The sequence below is a fragment of the Ursus arctos genome, unplaced genomic scaffold (assembly GCF_023065955.2).
Source record: "Ursus arctos isolate Adak ecotype North America unplaced genomic scaffold, UrsArc2.0 scaffold_6, whole genome shotgun sequence".
Classification (NCBI taxonomy): Eukaryota; Metazoa; Chordata; class Mammalia; order Carnivora; family Ursidae; genus Ursus; species Ursus arctos.
Window position 1 is genome coordinate 71,414,052 of NW_026623078.1, and position 20,166 is coordinate 71,434,217.

The 20,166-nt window shown below is 42.4% G+C and overlaps 1 protein-coding gene across 5 annotated transcripts in view; it reads left to right on the forward strand.

Annotated features, from left to right (window-relative positions):
- The window catches only part of TRMT12 (tRNA methyltransferase 12 homolog), a 42,373-nt gene extending 22,226 nt beyond the window's left edge, over positions 1 to 20,147 (forward strand). For 2 of the 5 annotated variants that reach the window (XM_057307818.1, XM_026495455.4), the window contains exons 2-4: positions 14,970 to 16,849; positions 19,450 to 19,478; positions 19,905 to 20,147. In XM_057307818.1, coding sequence (XP_057163801.1) covers positions 15,498 to 16,808 — 1,311 coding nt within the window. In that variant the 5' untranslated portion in view covers positions 14,970 to 15,497 and the 3' untranslated portion in view covers positions 16,809 to 16,849; positions 19,450 to 19,478; positions 19,905 to 20,147. Of the gene's footprint in view, positions 1 to 14,969; positions 16,868 to 16,987; positions 17,080 to 19,449; positions 19,479 to 19,904 lie in introns of all 5 variants that reach the window. The other 3 variants (XM_057307819.1, XM_026495451.4, XM_026495454.4) reach the window with 3 other exon arrangements.
- Positions 20,148 to 20,166: the final 19 nt, after the last annotated feature.

The window sequence follows — 20,166 nt, forward strand, 5'->3', positions numbered from 1 at the left end:
TATAACCTGGGGTCTGTGGGATGTTTAGTGGATCTGTGGATGGAGTTCTGAAGTTCAGGAGTGAGTAAGTCTAGACTGTCTGCACATTTTTTGTAAAGAGGGTCATTCTCAAACAAGTTAATAGCCCAAGAGACATGGTCTCACTTGCCTCCCATAACCACTTGGTGGGGGAAATAGGCATTATTATCTCAGGGTCCTCCTCCAATCAGAAGCCATCGGTAACAGGTAGTGGCCCCACAAAGTCCACCAGCTAGCCGCCCAGGTGAGCGGGGGTCAAAGTGCACAGGAGTGTGAGCAGGACAGGTGGCTGGTGAGGGAAGGACTGGAAGGAATAAGTTAGGTAGAGGGAATTCCCACAGGGTAATCTTCTGAGAAAGTGGAAAGAAGAAAGGGGAGTGGAGTGAAAGTCTGAAAAATAGTAAGGCTATATTTTTATCTAAGGGACACAAAAAAGTACCTGTAAAAGGCACAGTCACTCCCTCAAGGAACTCATACCCTTGATGGGGCATGGGGAAGTTGGGATACACACATATGACTATAAGTGGACTAAAAGTAAGTACTGTTTTATGGATCCCACAGTAATTATCTCAGTGTACATAATAGGGGCTCAGTAAACATTTTGTTTATATATCATGTTGACAGTAGACACCATGAGGATAAAAATAGAATTAGTGATCAGTGTGTGGTACTGTTCACTGCCATGCATGGTTAGATAAAGCATGGAATAACAGTGGGAAAGCCAGAGAGCCAAGACCACTTTGGCTGTACCAGAAAAGATGGGTAATATTTTTATGAAACAAAGATCCCTCGACTGAGGGAATGTTTAGACAAATATTGGGGAGTATAGTGATATTTGTCTGATTAAAACTCAGAGAGTGAAAGCAGGAAGGGAGCCCTTTGAATCCAGATTCTTCATGTGACGGGGGAGGTGATATGCCCATGACATAGGAAGTTCAGGGCTATACTCAGCTCTCTTGACTCCTGGGCTTAGAATTTCTCCACTACTCCATGCTGCTATGTTGGAAAGTAGTGAGAAGTAAGGCTAGGTAGATAAGGTGCGGCCTGATTAAAAGGGCATCATATGTGGGAATAGAGGTTTGGGCATTGAAAATCCAAGGTATGAATAGAGGAGCATCATAGAGGAGGCATTAGCCAAAGGATGAAAACTAATCCTGGGTTTTACACAATGAAGAAAGAATTAGTTCCATTCTACAATCAGTAGACATCTGATTGTTTGGCAAGTACCCAGCATCAGAATGAGAAATTTGGCATCTGGGGAGTTAACGTAAACGCTAAAGATAACCAGGGCACACAGCAGTGGGGCCCAGACCTTGGACAGCAGCCACCTGCTGCTAGAGCCTAAGGATGATGGGTGTCAGCCCAACATTCTTGAGTATCAAAGACACATCCCAGCCACAGCACAGAAAGTGCTGATAGACTCGATGTCCCTGGATGCACAGAGCAATTGCACATGCTTGGTGCATAAGTGGAGAAATGACCCCTTAAAGAAAGTCTTATTAATCATTATCTTTAAATGTGCGACTCATAATTTTTTCCCCAAGCCCTGTAAGATGCCTTATGGTTGAGATACTAGCTTCACAATATAGCCTTTCACAGTCGCAGACAACATGCTGCCCACATCTAAGATTCACGTGGTGGCAAATCCATCACTTCAACCATTTTTAACCGTTCCTCAACATTGTTTAGAATGGCTGCAAGCTTTTCCCTGACAATGGTCACAGTGACTGGATCGCAGACTTCCATAACACATCTCCATTGACAGAAAAGGCAGGAGATCATTAGGTCATCCCTATATTTTTGTTTTAAAGGCAGAGTCGTCAGGATTCAAGGTGTTCTTCAGGAATGATTTACATATAGTGAACCGCACTGTATCTCAGTATAAGTTCAGTGAGATTTCGTGAAGGTATGCCACCCAGCTTACCCATGCCCCTGTAAACTACAGAGCATTTCAGTCACCCCACACCCTCCTAATCAAATTCTGCCCCATGCCAGGCAATTGGTGTCCAGACTTCTAGCAGCATAAATCAGGTCTGCCTGTTCTAGAACTTCATATAAGCAGAATCATGAATGGATACTATTATCTTGTCTGGCTTTTTCACTCAGCAAATACTGCTCTTCAGTACTCGTCCAGGTTGCTGTGTGTGTGTCAGTAGTTTGTTCTTTGTTTTTCAGCAGGATGTCATTGTATAAATATGCCATAGTTTGTTTATCCATTCTCCTGTCGATGGACACTTGGATGGTTTCCAGATTTGGGAAATTATAAATAAAGTGGCTATGAACCATCTTGTACTAGGTTTTTGTGGATATATGACTTCATGTCTCTTCAATAAACACATAAAAGTGGTTGTGTTGGGTTTAAGATAGCTACCTGTTTAACTTGATAAGAAACTGCCAGTTTTCCAGAGAGATTATACCATTTTACATTTGCACCAGCAACCTATGAGGATTTTAATTGTTCAGTATCCTTGCGAACATTTGGTGTTGTCAGTGTTTTCCATTTTAGCCATTCTAGTAGTTGTGTATTGGTGTCTCATTATGATTTCAATTTGCATTTGCATGATGAAAGTTGTATTGAGCACTTTTATATGTGTTTATTGCCCATTTATACATCTTTGTGTGTGTGTGATATGTCTATTTATGTGTGCGCTAATTTTTTGGGTGGTAAGGTATTTTGTCTTTTTGTTTTTGATTTGCCAGAGAACTTTATATGGCACTGTGACTATTTTCTCCCCATATATTTTTTGATAAGCAGAAATTTTTTATTTTCACGTCTAACTTACCAGGTTTTTTCTTCTATGGTTAGTGCTTTTTGTGTTCCAAGGAACATTTGTCTATGTCAAGTTACAAAGATAATCTGCTATGCTTTCTTCTAGAAGCTTCATAGTTTTAGCTTTTATATTTAAGTTGATGGTCCATTTTAAGTAATTTTTTTCTGTATTATGTGAGGTAGAGGTCAGGGTTCGCTTTTTTCCATATGAATGTCCAGCTGTTGAAGAATTACTTATTGAAAAGTCTTTCCTCTGCCCGTTGAACAGCCTTGGTGCCTTTATCAAGAAAATCACTTAGCTTTATAGGTTCCTGTACATTGCTGGACTCTTAATTCAGTCTCATAGTGCTTTTTTCCATCCTTTTACTAATTTCAAACTGTCTTTATTCTGGAGCATTGTAGTAAGTGTCCAACCATGTCCAATATTGCTTTGGCTATTGTAAGTACTTTGAATTTACATGTGCATTTTAGGACCAATCTGTCAATTTCTACCAAAGAGCCCACTGGGATTTTGACTGGGATTGCATAGAATCTAAAGAAAAATTTGGGAAGAACTGGCAGCTTAGCAAAATTGCACCTTATAATTCATGAACATCTCCCAGTGTATCTAGGTCTTTCATTTCTCTCAGCACTGTCTTGTAGTTTCAGTGTACAGTTCTTAAATATTTTCCATTAGATGGATGCCCTAGGTATTTTGTTTCTGATGCAATTAGAAATTATTTCTAATTCATATTCCATTTAGGTCCCTTTGCCTTCCCCTCTTTTTAATATAGCTGTCTTAAGTATTTCCTCTACGTACATTGAGCCCTATGTATCAGATGGCGCATAAATTTTGTTTAAGCCATTAAGTGCGGTTGAAGAAACTCAGGAAGAAGAGAACAGCTTATGAGAAGGAAGTGAGAAATCCAGTAGGTCGATCATCTAAGGAAGCACATGAAAGTGGCAGACAGCACCGTGGCCTTTTGACTTTCTCCCTTTCTTCTTCCTGCAACGGGACCCAGTGCCCACAGATGGAGCCAACATTTTAAAAACATGAGAATGAAGAAAAACGAGAAAGCTGGAAGGCTCTGTGGTCTCTGAAGGCAACATGAAGTTGCCGTACTACCCTACTCTACCTACCTCCAGATTTCTTGCTATGAGAAAAATAAAAGCTATCTAGTTGAACTAGTATGGGGGAGAGGTGCCCTCCTGAGTAAGGTTTCTGATTTCACAGTTTGGGGTAGGGCCCAGGAGCCTGCATCTTTAAGATGAGCCTCAAGTTGTTCTCATGCTAGTAATCCAAGGATCATCCTGAAGAAACTCTTCTTTGGCGTGTGTAAATAGGAAATTTCATGGTAACTGGGATGGAGGGGTAGCAATTCAAGTAACAAACTACCAGTGGCATATAGAAGCTTACAAATGACAGGGCGCCTGGGTGGTTCAGTTGGTTGAGCTCCTGACTCTTGATTTTGGCTCAGGGCATGATCTCAGGATCGTGAGATTGAGCCCTGCCTTGTCTGCTTGTCAGTTTCCCTCTGCCCCTCCCCCCACTCCCACGCGCGCTCTCTCTCAAATAAATAAGTAAATAAATAAACTCTTTTTAAAAAAAAGTTTACAAATGATGCTTAGGCTTTACATTAGGATCCATTAACATGATCCTTAAATTTTCTCACTTACGAGACATGACAGAGAAAAGAAAACTGATTTAAAACTCGAAATTGCTTTTAGCAGATTCAGTCACTTCAATTCTCATTTAGCTTTATTATGAAACCCTAGCATGCAGCTGAAATGAGAGCATTTTCTTGCAGAGAATCATTGCTTTATAAAATATTAACTTGGGTGACCTATACCAGAAATATAAGATCTATTCAATTTTCCTAAGTGCAGTTCAAGCAGTTCCCTTTCCAAGAGGCAACACTAAATGTAATAAGTGGATGGTACCCCTGTTTAAATAAATACATGGTTTTAATTGTCAATATCAGTGCAAAAAATTGTAATATTTTCTTTCTGAGAGCATCTTCTTTGCAGACGTTAGCCCTAGTTCTAATTTTTAACTCTGACAGATCCCGTGGTAAAACAAATCCAATACACAGTAGTCTGTTCTTCCACAAAAGATAGACATGTGTTATTGTTTCTTTTCTTTGTCAAATAGCAAGCTCCCCAATGCATTTAAAAATTATTAAAATTAATAAAAATTATTAAGACACAGCTTTAGAATTCTTACACTAACATTTTTGTGAAGTGTATATAACAAATATAAAATAATTCCAGTGGAGTTTTATGCGGGAGCCAGGCACTTGAGTGTGCTCATAACAATTAGGTGTTGACATAAATTAACTCTGGAAATTTCCAAAATCGTGCCTGTAGTGCAACACCGAAGCAGTTATCCCTAGTCTTCAATGACATGAATGTTTAAATACAGAATCCATTCTTTCATACTTTCAGAGCTAAAAGGGAGGAGTTGAGAAGAACTGACAAGAGCAGGTTGTGGTGGTCCATATTTGTCTGGGGCACAAGATTCATTCAGAGGAGAGGAAGGAGATTGTGGCCCTCCAGTGTTCAGTCTGGTGGGGAAGACAGACCAGCAAATAAATCCTTATAGCGAGGTAAGTGCTGTAGGGGAGTTCTGGTCAACCTGGGTCATGGGCCCATATCGGAGCAAATTCTGAACTTCGCTTGAGCTGGTACTGAGATGGAGAAGGGAAGACAAACCAGGGCAGACATCCGAGGGAGGTGCTGGCATTGCAGCCACATTTTAGAGGGCGGCATGAACATGGCCGTGTGCTGCCCTTGGAAGCAGGGAAGAGGGTGATGTCGTTCGTTTCCCAAGGCTGGAGCACAGTGCACTTCGGGAGAGGGCCCACATATCCTGGAGAAACACATAGGGCCCATGGCAAAGAAAGGCTCGGACACAATGCCAAGGAATTCTAACTATTCTAAAAACAATGGGCAGTCAGTCATTAAAGGATACTAAGCAGGAAAATGAACTAACTAGTCATGTTGGAAAGTTTACTCCGATTGATCAAATTTGATGTTTATGATCATTTCTGCAAAGCTCTCAATATTAGAAACTTGATCAGGAACTTCACCCCTACTATGAATACTTTAAGTTATTTATATTTCCCCTGAAATTGGCACCCCAAGATAAAGATGACTTCCCAGACAACTCTATGTATTTTTCTTTTTTTTTTTTAATTTTTTTTAGATTGTCCAATTTATGTATTTTTCCAACTTTCTTTCCTTGAGCCATTGTGACAGTTGGAACGTTCTCTTTGAATGTGAGAAATCAATGTAAAAATAATTTAATAGAAACTATCTATCCACTTCTTGGGGTACCTGGGTGGCTCAGTTAGTTAAGTGTCTGCCTTCGGCTCAGGTCATGATCCCAGGGTCCTAGGATCAAGCCCTGCATCAGGCTCCTTGCTCAGCGGGGAGCCTGCTTCTCTCTCTGCCTGCTACTCCCCCTCCTTGTGCGCTCTCTCTCTCTGACATATAAATAAAATCTTAAAAAAGAAACTATTCGGTTCTTTTCATTAATCTTTTCATTGGATCCTCAGCGTGCATTCTAAATGCAAAAGATGACTAATGATGAAAACAATGAAAAATGAGCCCAAATCCCTAGTCATTGGAGCAATACTTCCATTATATGACAGTGATTTTATTAGTCTATGCAGAGGGAATTTAGAATCGAAGCTAGTTGTAAAGGAACCAGTTTGAAGGATAGGAGTCATTAATAATTATTCCATCTACTCAGAGACTATACAGAACTATAACCCGTGTATCCATATTTGTGAATCATATAAATATGTGTGTGTGTTTACTGAGTATAATGCCACAAATAGATCATCTCTACTCTGGACACACTTTGGAATACAATCCAAAATTCAAGTAGGAGCTTGCACCATCATGTGTTTTTCTGTTAATTGGCTATGCGGTGTAGTGCATTGGTCAAGGGCAAAAGCTACGGGGTGCGGTCCAACCCCACCTCACTCCAGCTGTGTGAGCTTGGGTACATCCTTCAACTTTCTTGAGCCTTCATTTCCTCATCTGTAGAAAGGGGATGGTGGTAATAAAATTTACCATTAACAATTACCTTTACAGGGTCGTTGTGAGGGTTAAATTAGTCAGTAGGTGCAGAGTACTTAGAACAGTGCCTTTCTTATAATAAACATTGTAAATGTATTTATTCTTGTTGTTAGTTCTATCTTTCACTTCTGATCTGGACAGCCAGCACTGCCTACTTTTTTCAAAAGCCTAAAATTTGGGGCGCCTGGGTGGCTCAGTCGTTAAGCGTCTGACTTTGGCTCAGGGCGTGATCCCGGCGTTCTGGGATCAAGCCCCACATCAGGCTTCTCTGCTAGGAGCCTGCTTCTTCCTCTCCCACTCCCCCTGCTTGTGTTCCCTCTCTTGCTGGCTGTCCCTCTGTCAAATAAATAAATAAAATATTAAAAAAAAAAAAAGCCTAAAACCTATTTTTAAATTACAGAAAAATTATCTGTGCATCTATTTGTATAATTATTTTCCTTAAAATCAAACAAGGCAAGGCACTTGGATGTAAATGTAATAGATTTTTCCAGGATACATCCCAGAAAAAACTAGTAGTTGGCCCCCTTCAGTGACCTCTGATGAAATGAGTTTGGAATCAACAATATTTCAAACTAACTACCACATCCTAGGGTGTAAATTGAAGCAGATTTTTAATGGAAATAGATTCCTGGGGACCTACGCTGGTGGGCAATGACAGCGTCATAAGATTATAGGTCCGGCACGTGCCCTACAGTCTGATAGCCAAGTGAACACCCAAGAATACAGAAGTTTCTTTTTTTGAACTTTTATTTTATTTTATTTTTTTTTTTAAAGATTTTATTTATTTATTTGACAGAGAGAGAGACAGCCAGTGAGAGAGGGAACACAAGCAGGGGGAGTGGGAGAGGAAGAAGCAGGCTCTTAGCGGAGGAGCCTGATGTGGGGCTCGATCCCGTAACGCCGGGATCACGCCCTGAGCCGAAGGCAGACGCTTAACCGCTGTGCCACCCAGGCGCCCCTGAACTTTTATTTTTCTAAGCTATATTAAGGCAACCACCAAATAGGTAGAAAATATTGCCACTTGCTTAACTACAATATTGTTTCTCTTTTTTGGTGATTATCAAGTATATGTATATATAGTCACATACATATAAAATTATATTAATTATAACTCATTTATATAATTATATTAAGAACATTACTAATTATCTTAATTTATATTATATCTAGACCTCTGTTCCCCTTATTTTTTAATTTGCACACATTTTTTAATATGCATACATTTATCATTAAGATTAAAAAGACCTCAATTTTTTATGTTCACTTATTTTTAAACTGTATACATTTACACACAGTATTGAACTTTGAGCTACTGTATTTATGTACATGATAAATGTACAAAGACGGAACTTTAAAAAGAGTGAGTTCAAATATTTATTAAAGATCTGTATTAGTTCCCTATAACACATTACCAAAAACTTAGCAGCTTAAAGCAACAAAGATATGTTCTGTTACAGTTCTGGAGATCATAAGTCTAAAATCAAGATATCAGGGGCACCTGGGTGGCCCGGTCAGTTGAGCGTCCAACTCTTGATTTCGGCTTAGGTCAAGATCTCAGGGTCATGAGATCCAGCTCCGCACTTAGGAGGGAGTCTGCTTAGGCTTCTATCTCTTCCCCGCCCCCCCCACTCTCCCTCCCCCTCCCCAAGATGAGTACATAAGTCTTTAAAAAAGAAAAGAAAAAAAAGAAAATCAAGATACGGCCATCCAGTTTTGGAATGAGTAATCACGGGAACAAAAGCGCATAGGAATACAGCCAGTGATATTGTAGTGGTGATGTAATGAGACAGGTGGCAGCTACACGCAGCCTCACGTGAGTTGAACATCACATAACATATAAACTTGTACACCTGAAACTAATGTAACATTGTATATCAACTATACTCAAAAAAATAAAGATTTAAAAATTTTTTAAAAAGGTGATGGTAGGGCTGGGTTTCCTCTAGAGGCCCCAAAAAAGAATCTATTTCTTTGCCTTTTCCAACTTCTAGAAGCCACCTGCTGCCGTGGTTTATGGCTCCTTCCTTGAATCACTCCAGCCTCTTCCTTCTGTTGTCACACCTCTCACTAGTCCCTCTGATCCACTTGCGTCCCTCTTACAAGGATCCTTGTGATTACATGGGGCCCACCCAGATAATCCAGAATAATTCCCTAATCTCAAAATCTGGTGTCCTTCTAAGAAGACTAGATAGGGCATTGGAAGCCATCCAGCTGGGCATCACTGATTTTCTTGTGAGGAAACTGGGGTGCAGAGAATTTAGCTCCACATTGTTAATTTACTGGTGTAGAAATTGAAGGCCAGATAATTTAAGGGAAACACGTCCCGGCCGCACAATTATTAACTGGTCGAGCTGCTGCGTCCACAGGCCCAGCTCCGTCTCTCCATGACACCTCCCACACTCTGTCTGTCCCTGACAGATCTGCCCGGGATTCCGCAGCGACGCCCCCGCGCCTGCCCTCGGGATGTGGTGCACGTGGGGATGGCTTCGCCTGGGCTCACACCACACACGGCTTGCGTCGTCTTGCACAGGTTAGTGAGTCTCTCTGGGACGCAGCTTCGTCACCAGTACAGCAGACAGAAGACATGACTCAGGTCCGTCGTGCAGGTCACGTGAACTGGTATGTAAGCTTTTCACAGGACAAGGCCTGACAGACATACTCAGAATAAATAATTCAGAACAAATAGATGCCTTACACCATATCCTAGGATCAAGCCCAACAGCATTGGCATCTTGCTCTGAGCTCAGCGGGGAGTCTGCTTGAAAATTCTCTCCCTCTGCCCCTCTCCCCACTCCCAGTCGCTCTCTCTCTAAAATAAATAAATAAATCTTGAAGAAAAAAAAAAAAAAGAAAAAAAGAAACCCAAGAACTTTACTCAGACGCTGCAACTACCTTGGTGCTGATCGTTGCTGCCATCTAGTGGCAACAACTTGGAACTAAAACGCTCGCTTGGGCCATAAACTGTTTTTCCTGTACATCTTTCTTCTTCCATCATCCGTTCATTCATTCATTCACTCACTCATTCATGTGTTCACTCTACAAATATTTTATGAGAATGTGCTATATGTGGCAGGTCCTCATAAATGCAATAAGGAAATACTGTAATGGGGGGAAATCCAGCCCCTTACCCCCATGAAAGTTACACACTTGTGGGAAGACAGCCATTAAATCAAATTAAAGAATGAAATAAATATGACTGGAAAGGGTTCTAAGAGAAGAACATGGCGCTATGAGAGTCACTCGTAGGGATTTTCCTTACTGGGGAGATGGATAGGAGGTTAGAGAAGGCTTTCCTGAGGATGTTCTGATTGGTCTTAAGAAGGGAATTATCTGGGCGGTAGAGACCAGTCAGGAAAGTGAGCAGCAGCAAAGGGAGGGCGTGTGTTGAGGACATGGGAATAAGAGAGGACATGTGTTTAGATTAGTACTTAATACTAGGCATTCTAGTTTTTGAATTGAGACTATGGTTGTTAGTTATAATGACCATAAACTTATTTTACCTGATAAGCTAAAAAGATACAGGCTAGCAGACAACTACAGAACACTCCACACCAACAGCAGAACACACATTCTTCTCAAGTGCACATGAACGTTCTCCAGGATAGACTATATGCGAGGTCATAAAATAAAGTGTCGATAAATCTAAAAGGATTGGAAGTATATATAGTATGTTCTCTGGCCATGATGGAATGAAATTACTGATGGATTAAAGTGAGAACTTTTTATATAAAAATTTTATTAAATCTTCTTATTTTTGACTTTTTATAAGCTTACATATTACAAAGTCTCAAGCTCTATCATAATATGAATTATTCAAAGCCCATGTACAATAATGGAACATTCAATTATGGCATAATATACTTTGTAATGTGACGATGTAGCTCTTTATATAATAAAACAAAGCTTATGAAAAAATTCTTCACCATCTTGGTTTTTACTTCAAATACTCTGACATAAAATAAAGGGAGCCAAATAAGGGTATGTTATCGGTGAAGTAAACAGAGGTGGGCAATCCATTCAGGAAACTGTGAGACACGGTCTAGAGCACTGTCACTGGTGCAGAGAGAAGGGGATTCTCCGGGGAACTATGCAGCAGGTAAAGTCCATTCAAAATGGAGGTGGTTTTGTTTGAGCACTGAGGACAAGGGAGGGGCATAAGTAAAAGAAAAGTCCCAGGTTTGTGACATGAGCAAGGAGGAGACTGGCAGGGGCATTTCATGAGCTAAAGAGCAGTGGGGAGAACACAAGCTGAGTTCAATCTGGGAAGTGTTGAGTGTGAAGTGTCTGGGAAACATCAAATGTGGCGGGGGTGGGGCTGGGGGGGAGGTAGACAAGTACACCATAAGAAGCATCATTCAGGGAGGTAGGAGGAAAAGTAACAGAATGTGTTCTTCAAAATGCAAGAGAGATGGCTTAATCTCTCCTCCGTGCCCACAAAGCACTTGAAATTGCAACTCCAGTCACACTTCACTCATGGCATCAGAAGTATTCTCACGAGTGTACCTACCACTCAGAAGAGAGTTCCGTGAAGGGAAGTTAGCAAACAGTTACTTGAAAAACACAGCAGTGATGCTAAAATGAATGAACAAATGAAGAGGCACCTCCGGGAAGGGAACGGAATTCCAGGTGCAGCAAGTGGAGGGGAAAACGAAGAGAAAACGAAGAAAGTGAAAGCAATTATTCCTCTTTATTTCTAAGCTCCAGGATCTTTCAACCCATGGAGGCAAGCTCTTGTGTGTACAGCCAGCCCAACACTGTTCAGAACCTCCTTCCTAACATGAAATCTGACGGCCCTTAAAGAATTGAATGCCGCCTCTCACAAGAGAGGTGGGTGGACGGTCCCTTGGTCTTCACTGTGTTGGCATTTCCCCAAGAAGAGGTGAAAACAAACTCATCTCCAGCTGGGGGCTCTCTCACTAAAATTCATATGGAATTAAATAATTCTGGCTACGTCAGGAGAGGCAGTTTGTGATCACGTTAGCCCACCCTCCCCTTTCCTCTGCAGTTAATTTCCATGACCTACTTCTCCTTTACTAAGTAATCATCCTCTTCCGCATTTGAACTCATGGGTTGTCTACAAGCTTGTTTATTATTGTCGTTGTTGGTTGCTCTTGCTTTGTTGTCATTTTAATGAGTTCACATGATGGAAATGGTGGGGAAAGTGAGATCACGTGCTTGAGGGATGGTGGATCAAGGTGACCATGTGCAAGTGGAGATCATTTGTAAATCTGAAATTTTTAGAGGATCATTTCCAACCCTCAAATATTAAGTCAGCTTTCAAATCATATCCCCCAATATGATGTTCAGCTCAGAATAACAATAGGACATGTCTGGGTCGAAGCCCTTGCTACATTATTTTAATTATTGTTGTTAAGTGTCAGACTGACTTTGGAACAGAAGGAAACCTAGAGAAAAAACACTTTTTAAGATATGACTTTTCTCACCTCCCACTACAAATAAAATGAAAAGAAGCTTCCATTTGTATGGGACCCAGAAAACAATTTTTTGCTGCCTCGTGGATTTTCTAAAGATTTTTCTCAGGTATAAGGATAACATTTGCTCATCACATGCAATTTGTAACTGGAGAAAAATGTACAAAAGAAAATGGAATCACTTGTAATTGCATCACATATATGGAGTCACTATGAATCACTGTTCACATTTTAGAGCTTGCCCTCATAAACTTGTTTAAATAAATGTCATCTAAGGCATAATTGTATATTTTGCAACTTAACACCATATAAGGAGTAAATTCCTGTGTCATTAGTATTTCTTATAAATCATAACAACTGTTTAATATTTCCATCTAAATGATGTACCATAATTCATTTAACGTCTCATCTGTAGGTTTAAGTAAAGCAGTAAGGAGTATTTTAGTTTATTGATATTTGTTTGAATTTCTAATCATTCTACATTCATGGAATGGATTACTGCTCAAATGGGTACAAACATGTTCAAGTCTCTTAGTGATCGTGCTGTCATTCTCTTAATTACTATAGTATTTTCCAAGCAATGACTTGTGACCAGGAACTATACAAGATGCTGGGAAGATAGCAGTAAACAGAAAAAGAACATTCCTTGCCTATGAGAAAATTATTTGCTACTAGGGAAGACCGACATTTAAGAGTAAATAAATAGCAACCAAGTGCTAAAGGAGAAATTAACAGTATTTTTTTTAAAAGATTTATGTATTTGTTTTGAAAGACAGAGGAAGCACGAGTGGGGGAGGGGCAGAGGGAGAGGGACAGGGAAGAGCATCTCCAGCAGACTCCCTGATGAACAGGGAGACTGAGGCACGGCTTGATCCCACAACCCTGGGATCATGACCCTGAGATCATGACCCTAAAATCATGACCAGAAACCAAGTCAGAGGCTTAACAGACTGAGCCACAGAAGCACCCCAAAATTAACAGTATTAACAGTGGAGGGAAAAGAGAGTGTTGAATTGAATGAAGACCCCACCAGAAGATGACCTTCAGACAAATCTCCAGCCATTCCATCATCTGAGAGAAGGGCATTTCAGACAAAGGGAATAGTGAGTAAAAAGGTAAAAGCATGAGAAAAGGCTTGGCCTGTTTCAGGAAGCGAAGGGAGACTGGTGTCCCTGTTGTGCGTTTAGCTTGGGGAAGAGGTCCATCTCAGGCTGAGTTTTAGGAACCAGATCATGCATAGTCTGGTGGGCCAGGAGCTTACTCTTTGAACAATGGGTAGGCAGGAACTGTTTAAGTAGGGAGAGATAAGATCAGAATATTTTGAAAAAATTCTCATCCTGGTTGGTATGTGGAGAACAAAAAAAGAAGGTAAGAATCCTAAAGGAGAAACCAGTGAGAAGGCAGGTGTAGTAATCTATGTCCCAGAAGGTGTCTAGGGAGATCAAAAGAGGTAGACTAATTTGGTATATACTTTAGAGTATAAAAGTATGTGGAGTATATAGAGTATGTAAGCACTTGGCAGTTAATTATCAAATACCTACAGGAAGTTGAGGAAAAGGTGGGGGGCAGGGGGTGATTACAGATAGTTTCTAAACTGTGAACTTGAAAATATCAGTAGAAGTGAAGAATCAAGAGAGGTTGCTAAAGATGGCAAGTGGCAGTGTGTTTATATACTGATGGGAATAATCCAGGAGAAAGAGAACTAGAGAAATTGAATGTGTACAGCCTAGAGAGGATTATTGAAAAACTGAAGTCCTAAGAAAACGCTGGGAGACAGCATATAGAACTTACCTTAGAAGTATTTCAACTAAGGTGTGTGGAAGCTGGGAAATTTATTCACCAACTTCCATCAGTTGGTAGTTTTGGAATGCTCTCAAGAGTGGGGACTGGGTGGGCAGTAATTCCCCAGCATTTCTGGCCTGCCCTGGACATATGTTAAGCCAATCTGGTGGGCAGAGAAAGCCATCAGGCAGACTCCTAAGTGCTTTCAGTTAGAAGCCATTGGATGGTGAGGAATGGTGAGTCCCAAGAGTATATGGGGCACCAAAAGGGTCTTCTACTCTGTCTCACTTGATATTTTCTCCATGGAATTTGAATTTTAAACATAGAGACGAAACTGACAACAACAACAACAACTCTGATCGATACTCAATAGGTGTCAAGAAACAGAAACTGTTTTAGCCATAATCTTGTGCCTCCCATACACAGAGACCTGAATTGGGGAACCTAATGAATATTAACCTCTCTGGGTCTCAATATCCTAATGTGTAGAATGGTGGGAGGTAAGTAGAAAGAATAGGGCTTCTTTCCAATTCTTCTTTTCCATTATTTGAATTTAGGTGTAGGGGAATTTCTCTTTGTCCTCATTAGCTATGTCAAAGCATTTCAACAGGTGTTTAATATCTACTATCTAACCACTTCAACTTACTACATTATATCTCTTTTGAGTATCTACTCTTTGCTAGTCACTGTTCAAAGCGTTTCATATATAATATCTTTAACCATAGCAGTCATCTGAGAAAGTTAACATAAGGCTTATTTGACAGGTGTCAATTCTGGTTCTGAGAGGTGATATGATTTACTCAGATCCTTCTGACTTCCAACCATTTGTGGGTTTTTTTGTCTTTGGTTTTTTGTTTTGTTTTGTTTTGTTTTGTTTTGTTTTGTTTTGTTTGATACTGCAGGACAGTGAGATGGTGACGACTATCTTAACAAGGAAAGGGAATGAGGAAGCTATAGTTGACTCTTCACTCTCAGCAAATGCTGTGGCCAACGACACTGACCTGAGAGCAGCATGAGACTATGGGAAGCCTTTCTCCAAATTCAGCCCATCATTCTAAGTGCACTTCTCTCTTTGGATTCGTGAGCAGAACTGAAGAGAGGGCACGAGGGTTCTGGAGGATACCGACTAATTGGACGTCTTTAAGCCCACTGAACTCCTTGTTATTATTAATCTTCTGTGAGGCTGCAACAAATGAACAGTCAACCACAACAAAGATGGCGGGAGCGGCTTCATCACGGCAACGGCGACGCTACACGGCAACGAGCGCCTCAATATTTAGTTCCGGCCTGTCCGTTTAACGTCACTTCCGACACCGGCCCCGCGGCGTGCGCGCCGCTCCACCTGCAGCCGCGGTGGGTACGCAGAGCTGGGTGAGTGGAGTCTGAGAGAGTCTCGCGGAGGGAAACCGAGAGAATGTGGGGCCAGCAACATGGAAAGGGAAGGTGGGAAGCCCGCGGCTGTTGTCGCGGTTGTGACTGAGCCTCGGTTTACCCAGCGATACAGGGAATATCTCGAGAAGCAGAAACTCCTGGATAGACAGCACCGTGTAGAAAAGATGCCGGATGGCACGGTGGCGCTGCCCGTAGTGGGAGAGGCTCTCCCTGAGCAGTACCTGCAGGAGCTGAGGGATCGTGTGGCTCCAGGCAGCACCTGTAAAGTAACGCAGCTCCTGGATCCTGTTCCCTCAAAGAAGGCCCAGGGTTGTTCACCCGCCCAAAGGCTGTGTCTTGAAGTGAGTCGCTGGGTAGAGGGCCGGGGAGTGACGTGGTCAGCCGAGTTGGAGGCTGACTTGCCCCGATCTTGGCAACGACATGGTGACCTCTTGTTGCTGAGCGAGGACTGTTTCCAAGCCAAGCAATGGAAAAATCTGGAACCAGAACTCTGGGAGGCTGTTGCGTCGGCACTTGGCGTCCATCGTGTGGCTAAACGAGGGCGAGTATTACCAGATGGCACTCGAACACCAGCAGTGACTCTGCTGCTGGGCGCCCATGGCTGGGTAGAGCATGTGGATAATGGGATCCGATATAAGTTTGACGTAACCCGGTGCATGTTCTCCTTCGGAAACATCACTGAGAAGCTTCGAGTGGCATCGCTGCCCTGTGCTGGAGAAGTGCTGGTGGATCTCTATGCAGGGATTGGTTATTTTACGTTGCCCTTCCTAGTCCATGCTGGTGCTGCCTTCGTCCATGCCTGTGAGTGGAACCCCCATGCTGTAGTTGCTCTGAGAAAGAACCTTGATATCAATGGAGTAGCAGATCGGTGCCAAATACACTTTGGGGATAACAGAAAACTGAAGCTCTCAAACACTGCAGACAGGGTGAACCTGGGACTAATTCCTAGCTCTGAAGAAGGCTGGCCCATTGCCTGCCAAGTGCTAAGACGGGATGCTGGGGGCATTTTGCATATCCACCAAAATGTGGAATCTTACCCAGGCAAGAATCTCCAGCCTCCTGAAGGCAGTGAAATGGAGAAAAAGCACTGGCCTTATCCTCAGCAAATCATCACCAACGAGTGTACAAACGGAGCAACCAGGGATTCTAGGAGAAAAACGCTATCAGCTGCCCCCAAACCAGAGTGGCAGAGGTGGGCGGAATCTGCAGAAATTCGTATTGCCACCCTTCTTCAGCAGGTGCATGGGACACCATGGAAGACACAAATCCTGCACATCCAACCAGTGAAATCCTATGCTCCCCACGTGGATCACATAGTGTTGGATTTGGAATGCCGCCCCGTCCTCTAGTTGGGTAGAGAAGGTGGATCCTGAGACACAAGGATCTACATGTGAGTGACCCTTGATACGTAAGTTTGGGCTGGGTTCTCACCCCTCTTTTCTCCTGGCAACCTGTTTTAATATTTTGTGTCCCTGAAAGCAGGCTCTAGATCAGTTCAAGTCCTCTTGTTTCTCTTCCGTTAACACAGTGAGAATGAACTACATATCTGGGAGAAGCAGTATGGCTCATTGAAGTGAGGCCTGTACAGTGAATTCTGACCTCAGTCCTGTCTTACCTTGGGTACGTGGTTCCAGTATTCTTTTGGCCTTGGATTTCCTTGTAAAATGAGGGTTTCTTTGAATGGTCTCATATGGCTGTTGTCTAATAAGCAGTTGTACGCAGGGCATTGGTTACTTTAGAGTGAAAGACACAGTGCTCTTTCCAAAATCACTTCAGCTACCGTGTGGAAAACCGACTGGAGTGGGGCCAGGATAGAAGTAGGGAGACCTGGGAGGAGGCTTCTGTGGTTGTTGCACAGATAGGTCGTGGTGTGGCGGTAGCTTGGACTAGGGTGCTGGCAATGGGAAGTGGATGGATTTGAGATATGAAATCGATGGGACTAAGCAATAAGTCCAAATCAAAGCACTCATGGTGCAGCTTTGTTATGAACTGACTAAATTAGGGAAGGAGGAGTTTGAGAATTACTCTATTGTATTAACTTCATTCCCTTTACTGTTCCTAAATGAGTGTTGGGGAGGATGTCTTATACATTAGGTTTGTTGTTGTAGAAAAGAGGTTAAGAATGACTGCTTTAAATTATGGGGAAACTAGATTTCTAGCCTTAAGTTCGTGCACTGAGCTAGCTATTTTATTTTTTAAATTTTTTTAAGAGATTTTATTTGAGAGAGTGTGTGAGCATGACCGGGGCGGCAGCGGGGAAGGGAGAGGGAGAAGCAGAAGCAGAGGGAGAAGCAGATTCCCTACTGAGCAGGGAGCCCAATGCGGGGCTCCATCCCAGGACCCTGAGATCATGACCTGAGCCGAAATCAGATGCTTAACTGATTGAACCACCCAGGTGTCCCTGAGCTAGCTATTTTAAAAGTTCTGATTAAAATCTTAGATTTTAACGGGCCTCAAACCCCCTTTTCATAGTCTTTCTCTGGTGGACATCAGGGCCAACATAAGGAGCTACAGGCAATGTGAGAACTCTCCAGGGTTTTTCAAGCCTCACCTCATTAATTTATGGCTGTCTGCCAGCCCCATTGTTTACCATTGGAATGACTAATTGCAGAGAATCACTGTTTACCTTTGGGATGACTAATTTTGAGAATCACTTCAGAGCTTTGTTTTGGTGCACTTTGAAGCCATCTGGGCTTGTTTTCTTGAGGAAGGAAACACAGGAAAGTGTGGCTTTATCGGGAGTATGATTATATCTGGCATTTGGCTGGCCGGGGCTGGGCTGGAGCTGCTTGCCCTTTTCTTGGAACGGTGTTGGTGAGGACGGGTTCGGTGAGCCTACTGTGTCTGAACTGCGGGTGCCTTAGATACAGCCCCAGTGTCTGAGGAGCTCACAACCTAGCAGCAGAAATAACATGAAAACTGAAAGAATTGGAATACAGTAAGGACCATGGGAGTGATAGCACGGCGTAGAAGTGCAAAGGTGGAGAAGAAAAGTTCTGAGAATGGGGAAGTCTTCAGAGAGGTAGTTTTTGAACTTGGTCTTAAAAACTGGGTAGGATTTTGGTAAGTGGAGTCAGGGTGGAAACAGATGATAGTGGGGAAAAAAAAAAACAGGTGCAAAAAGTTTGCTCGGAAAATGTTTGGAGCATCGTCGTTAGATCAATCTGGAAGAGAAGAAGCAGTGAGAGATGTGTTGAAGATGGAGGTTGTTGTAAGGATTAAAAAGAATAGTGTCTAGTACATAGTAATCCACCAGGAAATATTAGCTGTCATGTGATCCCACCACAGAAGGAGGCCTGACTGTCCCATTCCCATCCCACTGAGCGGCCTGCCTTTTTGCCTTAATCAGCTCCTCTTTTACATATTGGGTTTCTTTTCACATGTGTGCCTACAACTTTCGAGCCTCAAACTAAAAATGCCACGCTGGGGCTTGAGCCAATATGGGGACGAAGGAAGGCAGGGGAGAGACAATGAGGAAGGTGAGTCAGGGAGCCACAGGTGCGGGGGCTGAGGATTACCTTTCTGCTGTAGGCTACGGATAGGCCGCTGAAGTCAGATAGACCTGAATGAATTCGTTCACCCTGCGATATACACTTCCGGCTTTGAGGGTTCAGGGATGCCAGGAGATCGACATGGATTCTGTCTTCATAGAATTGAGGTTCCACTCATACACCTCCTGGCTTCTCTCCCGTGTCCGTGATCTGAGGCAGTTTCTCAAGATTTATTTCCCCATCTGTACATACAGGTTAACAGTTGTACATATCTTGAAGGATACTCATTAGCTTTAAATGAGTTAACCTACATTAACTATCATCACAATGACTGGCACATAGTGAATACTTCAGTAGTCTTTATAAAAGGTGAACTACCATTTCCTAATCTGGGTGTGAAGAACTGCTGTACATTTGTTTAGTAGGTAAAGTAGAATGTCCTTATTTTGAAAAGCCACTCATTGATTAATTGGTATGTACTGTGTCCTTTCTCCGTTAGGCACTGTAACGAGGGCCAGACACACAGAGGTGAGTAAAGCCGAGTCCTGACGGGGGTGCATGGCTGGCTCACTAGGTAGGGCATAAAACTCTTGATCTCGGGGTTCTAAGTTCGAGTTCCATGTTGGGTGTGGAGATGACTTAAAAATAAAAATCTTAAAAAAACCCAAGCTGAGTCCTGCCCACAGTGGGATCACTTGTGGGCACATGGACACAGAGGAAACAATACTATGTACTAAGTGCTGAGACAAACGGGTTTTTACAGGCACACCCAGGGGAGGCAGCCATCCACATTTGGGGATATGGGTTGGGGGAAGTGGAGAGTGTGCCTGGGAACGTGGGAGCAGAGATGCTTCAACTGAGAGTTAAAAATGAGCCAGAGTTATGTGTGAATGGAAGAAAACAAGAGTTCCTCAAGCCTTGTCTCCACCTTGAGTATATCCATTTACATTACAGTTTTCTCCGAGCACTTGCTGGATTGGCCTGGTCAGGAAGAGGCATCTAATGGAACCAAGGAAAAAAGACTGGAAGGACCAGCAGGCTCGTGGAGAGTTTGTCACCTCAGTCCAGGAGTGTGTACAGTGCCGAAGGCTGCCTTTGTGGGCATCAGTAGTGGCTGCCGGTTAATGCACCCACTTGATGGAGAGGCTGTGATTAAAAAACAGTAATGATAATTTTCTTAAACTCCCTCAACCGTGAGTTGCTTGATTCATTAACT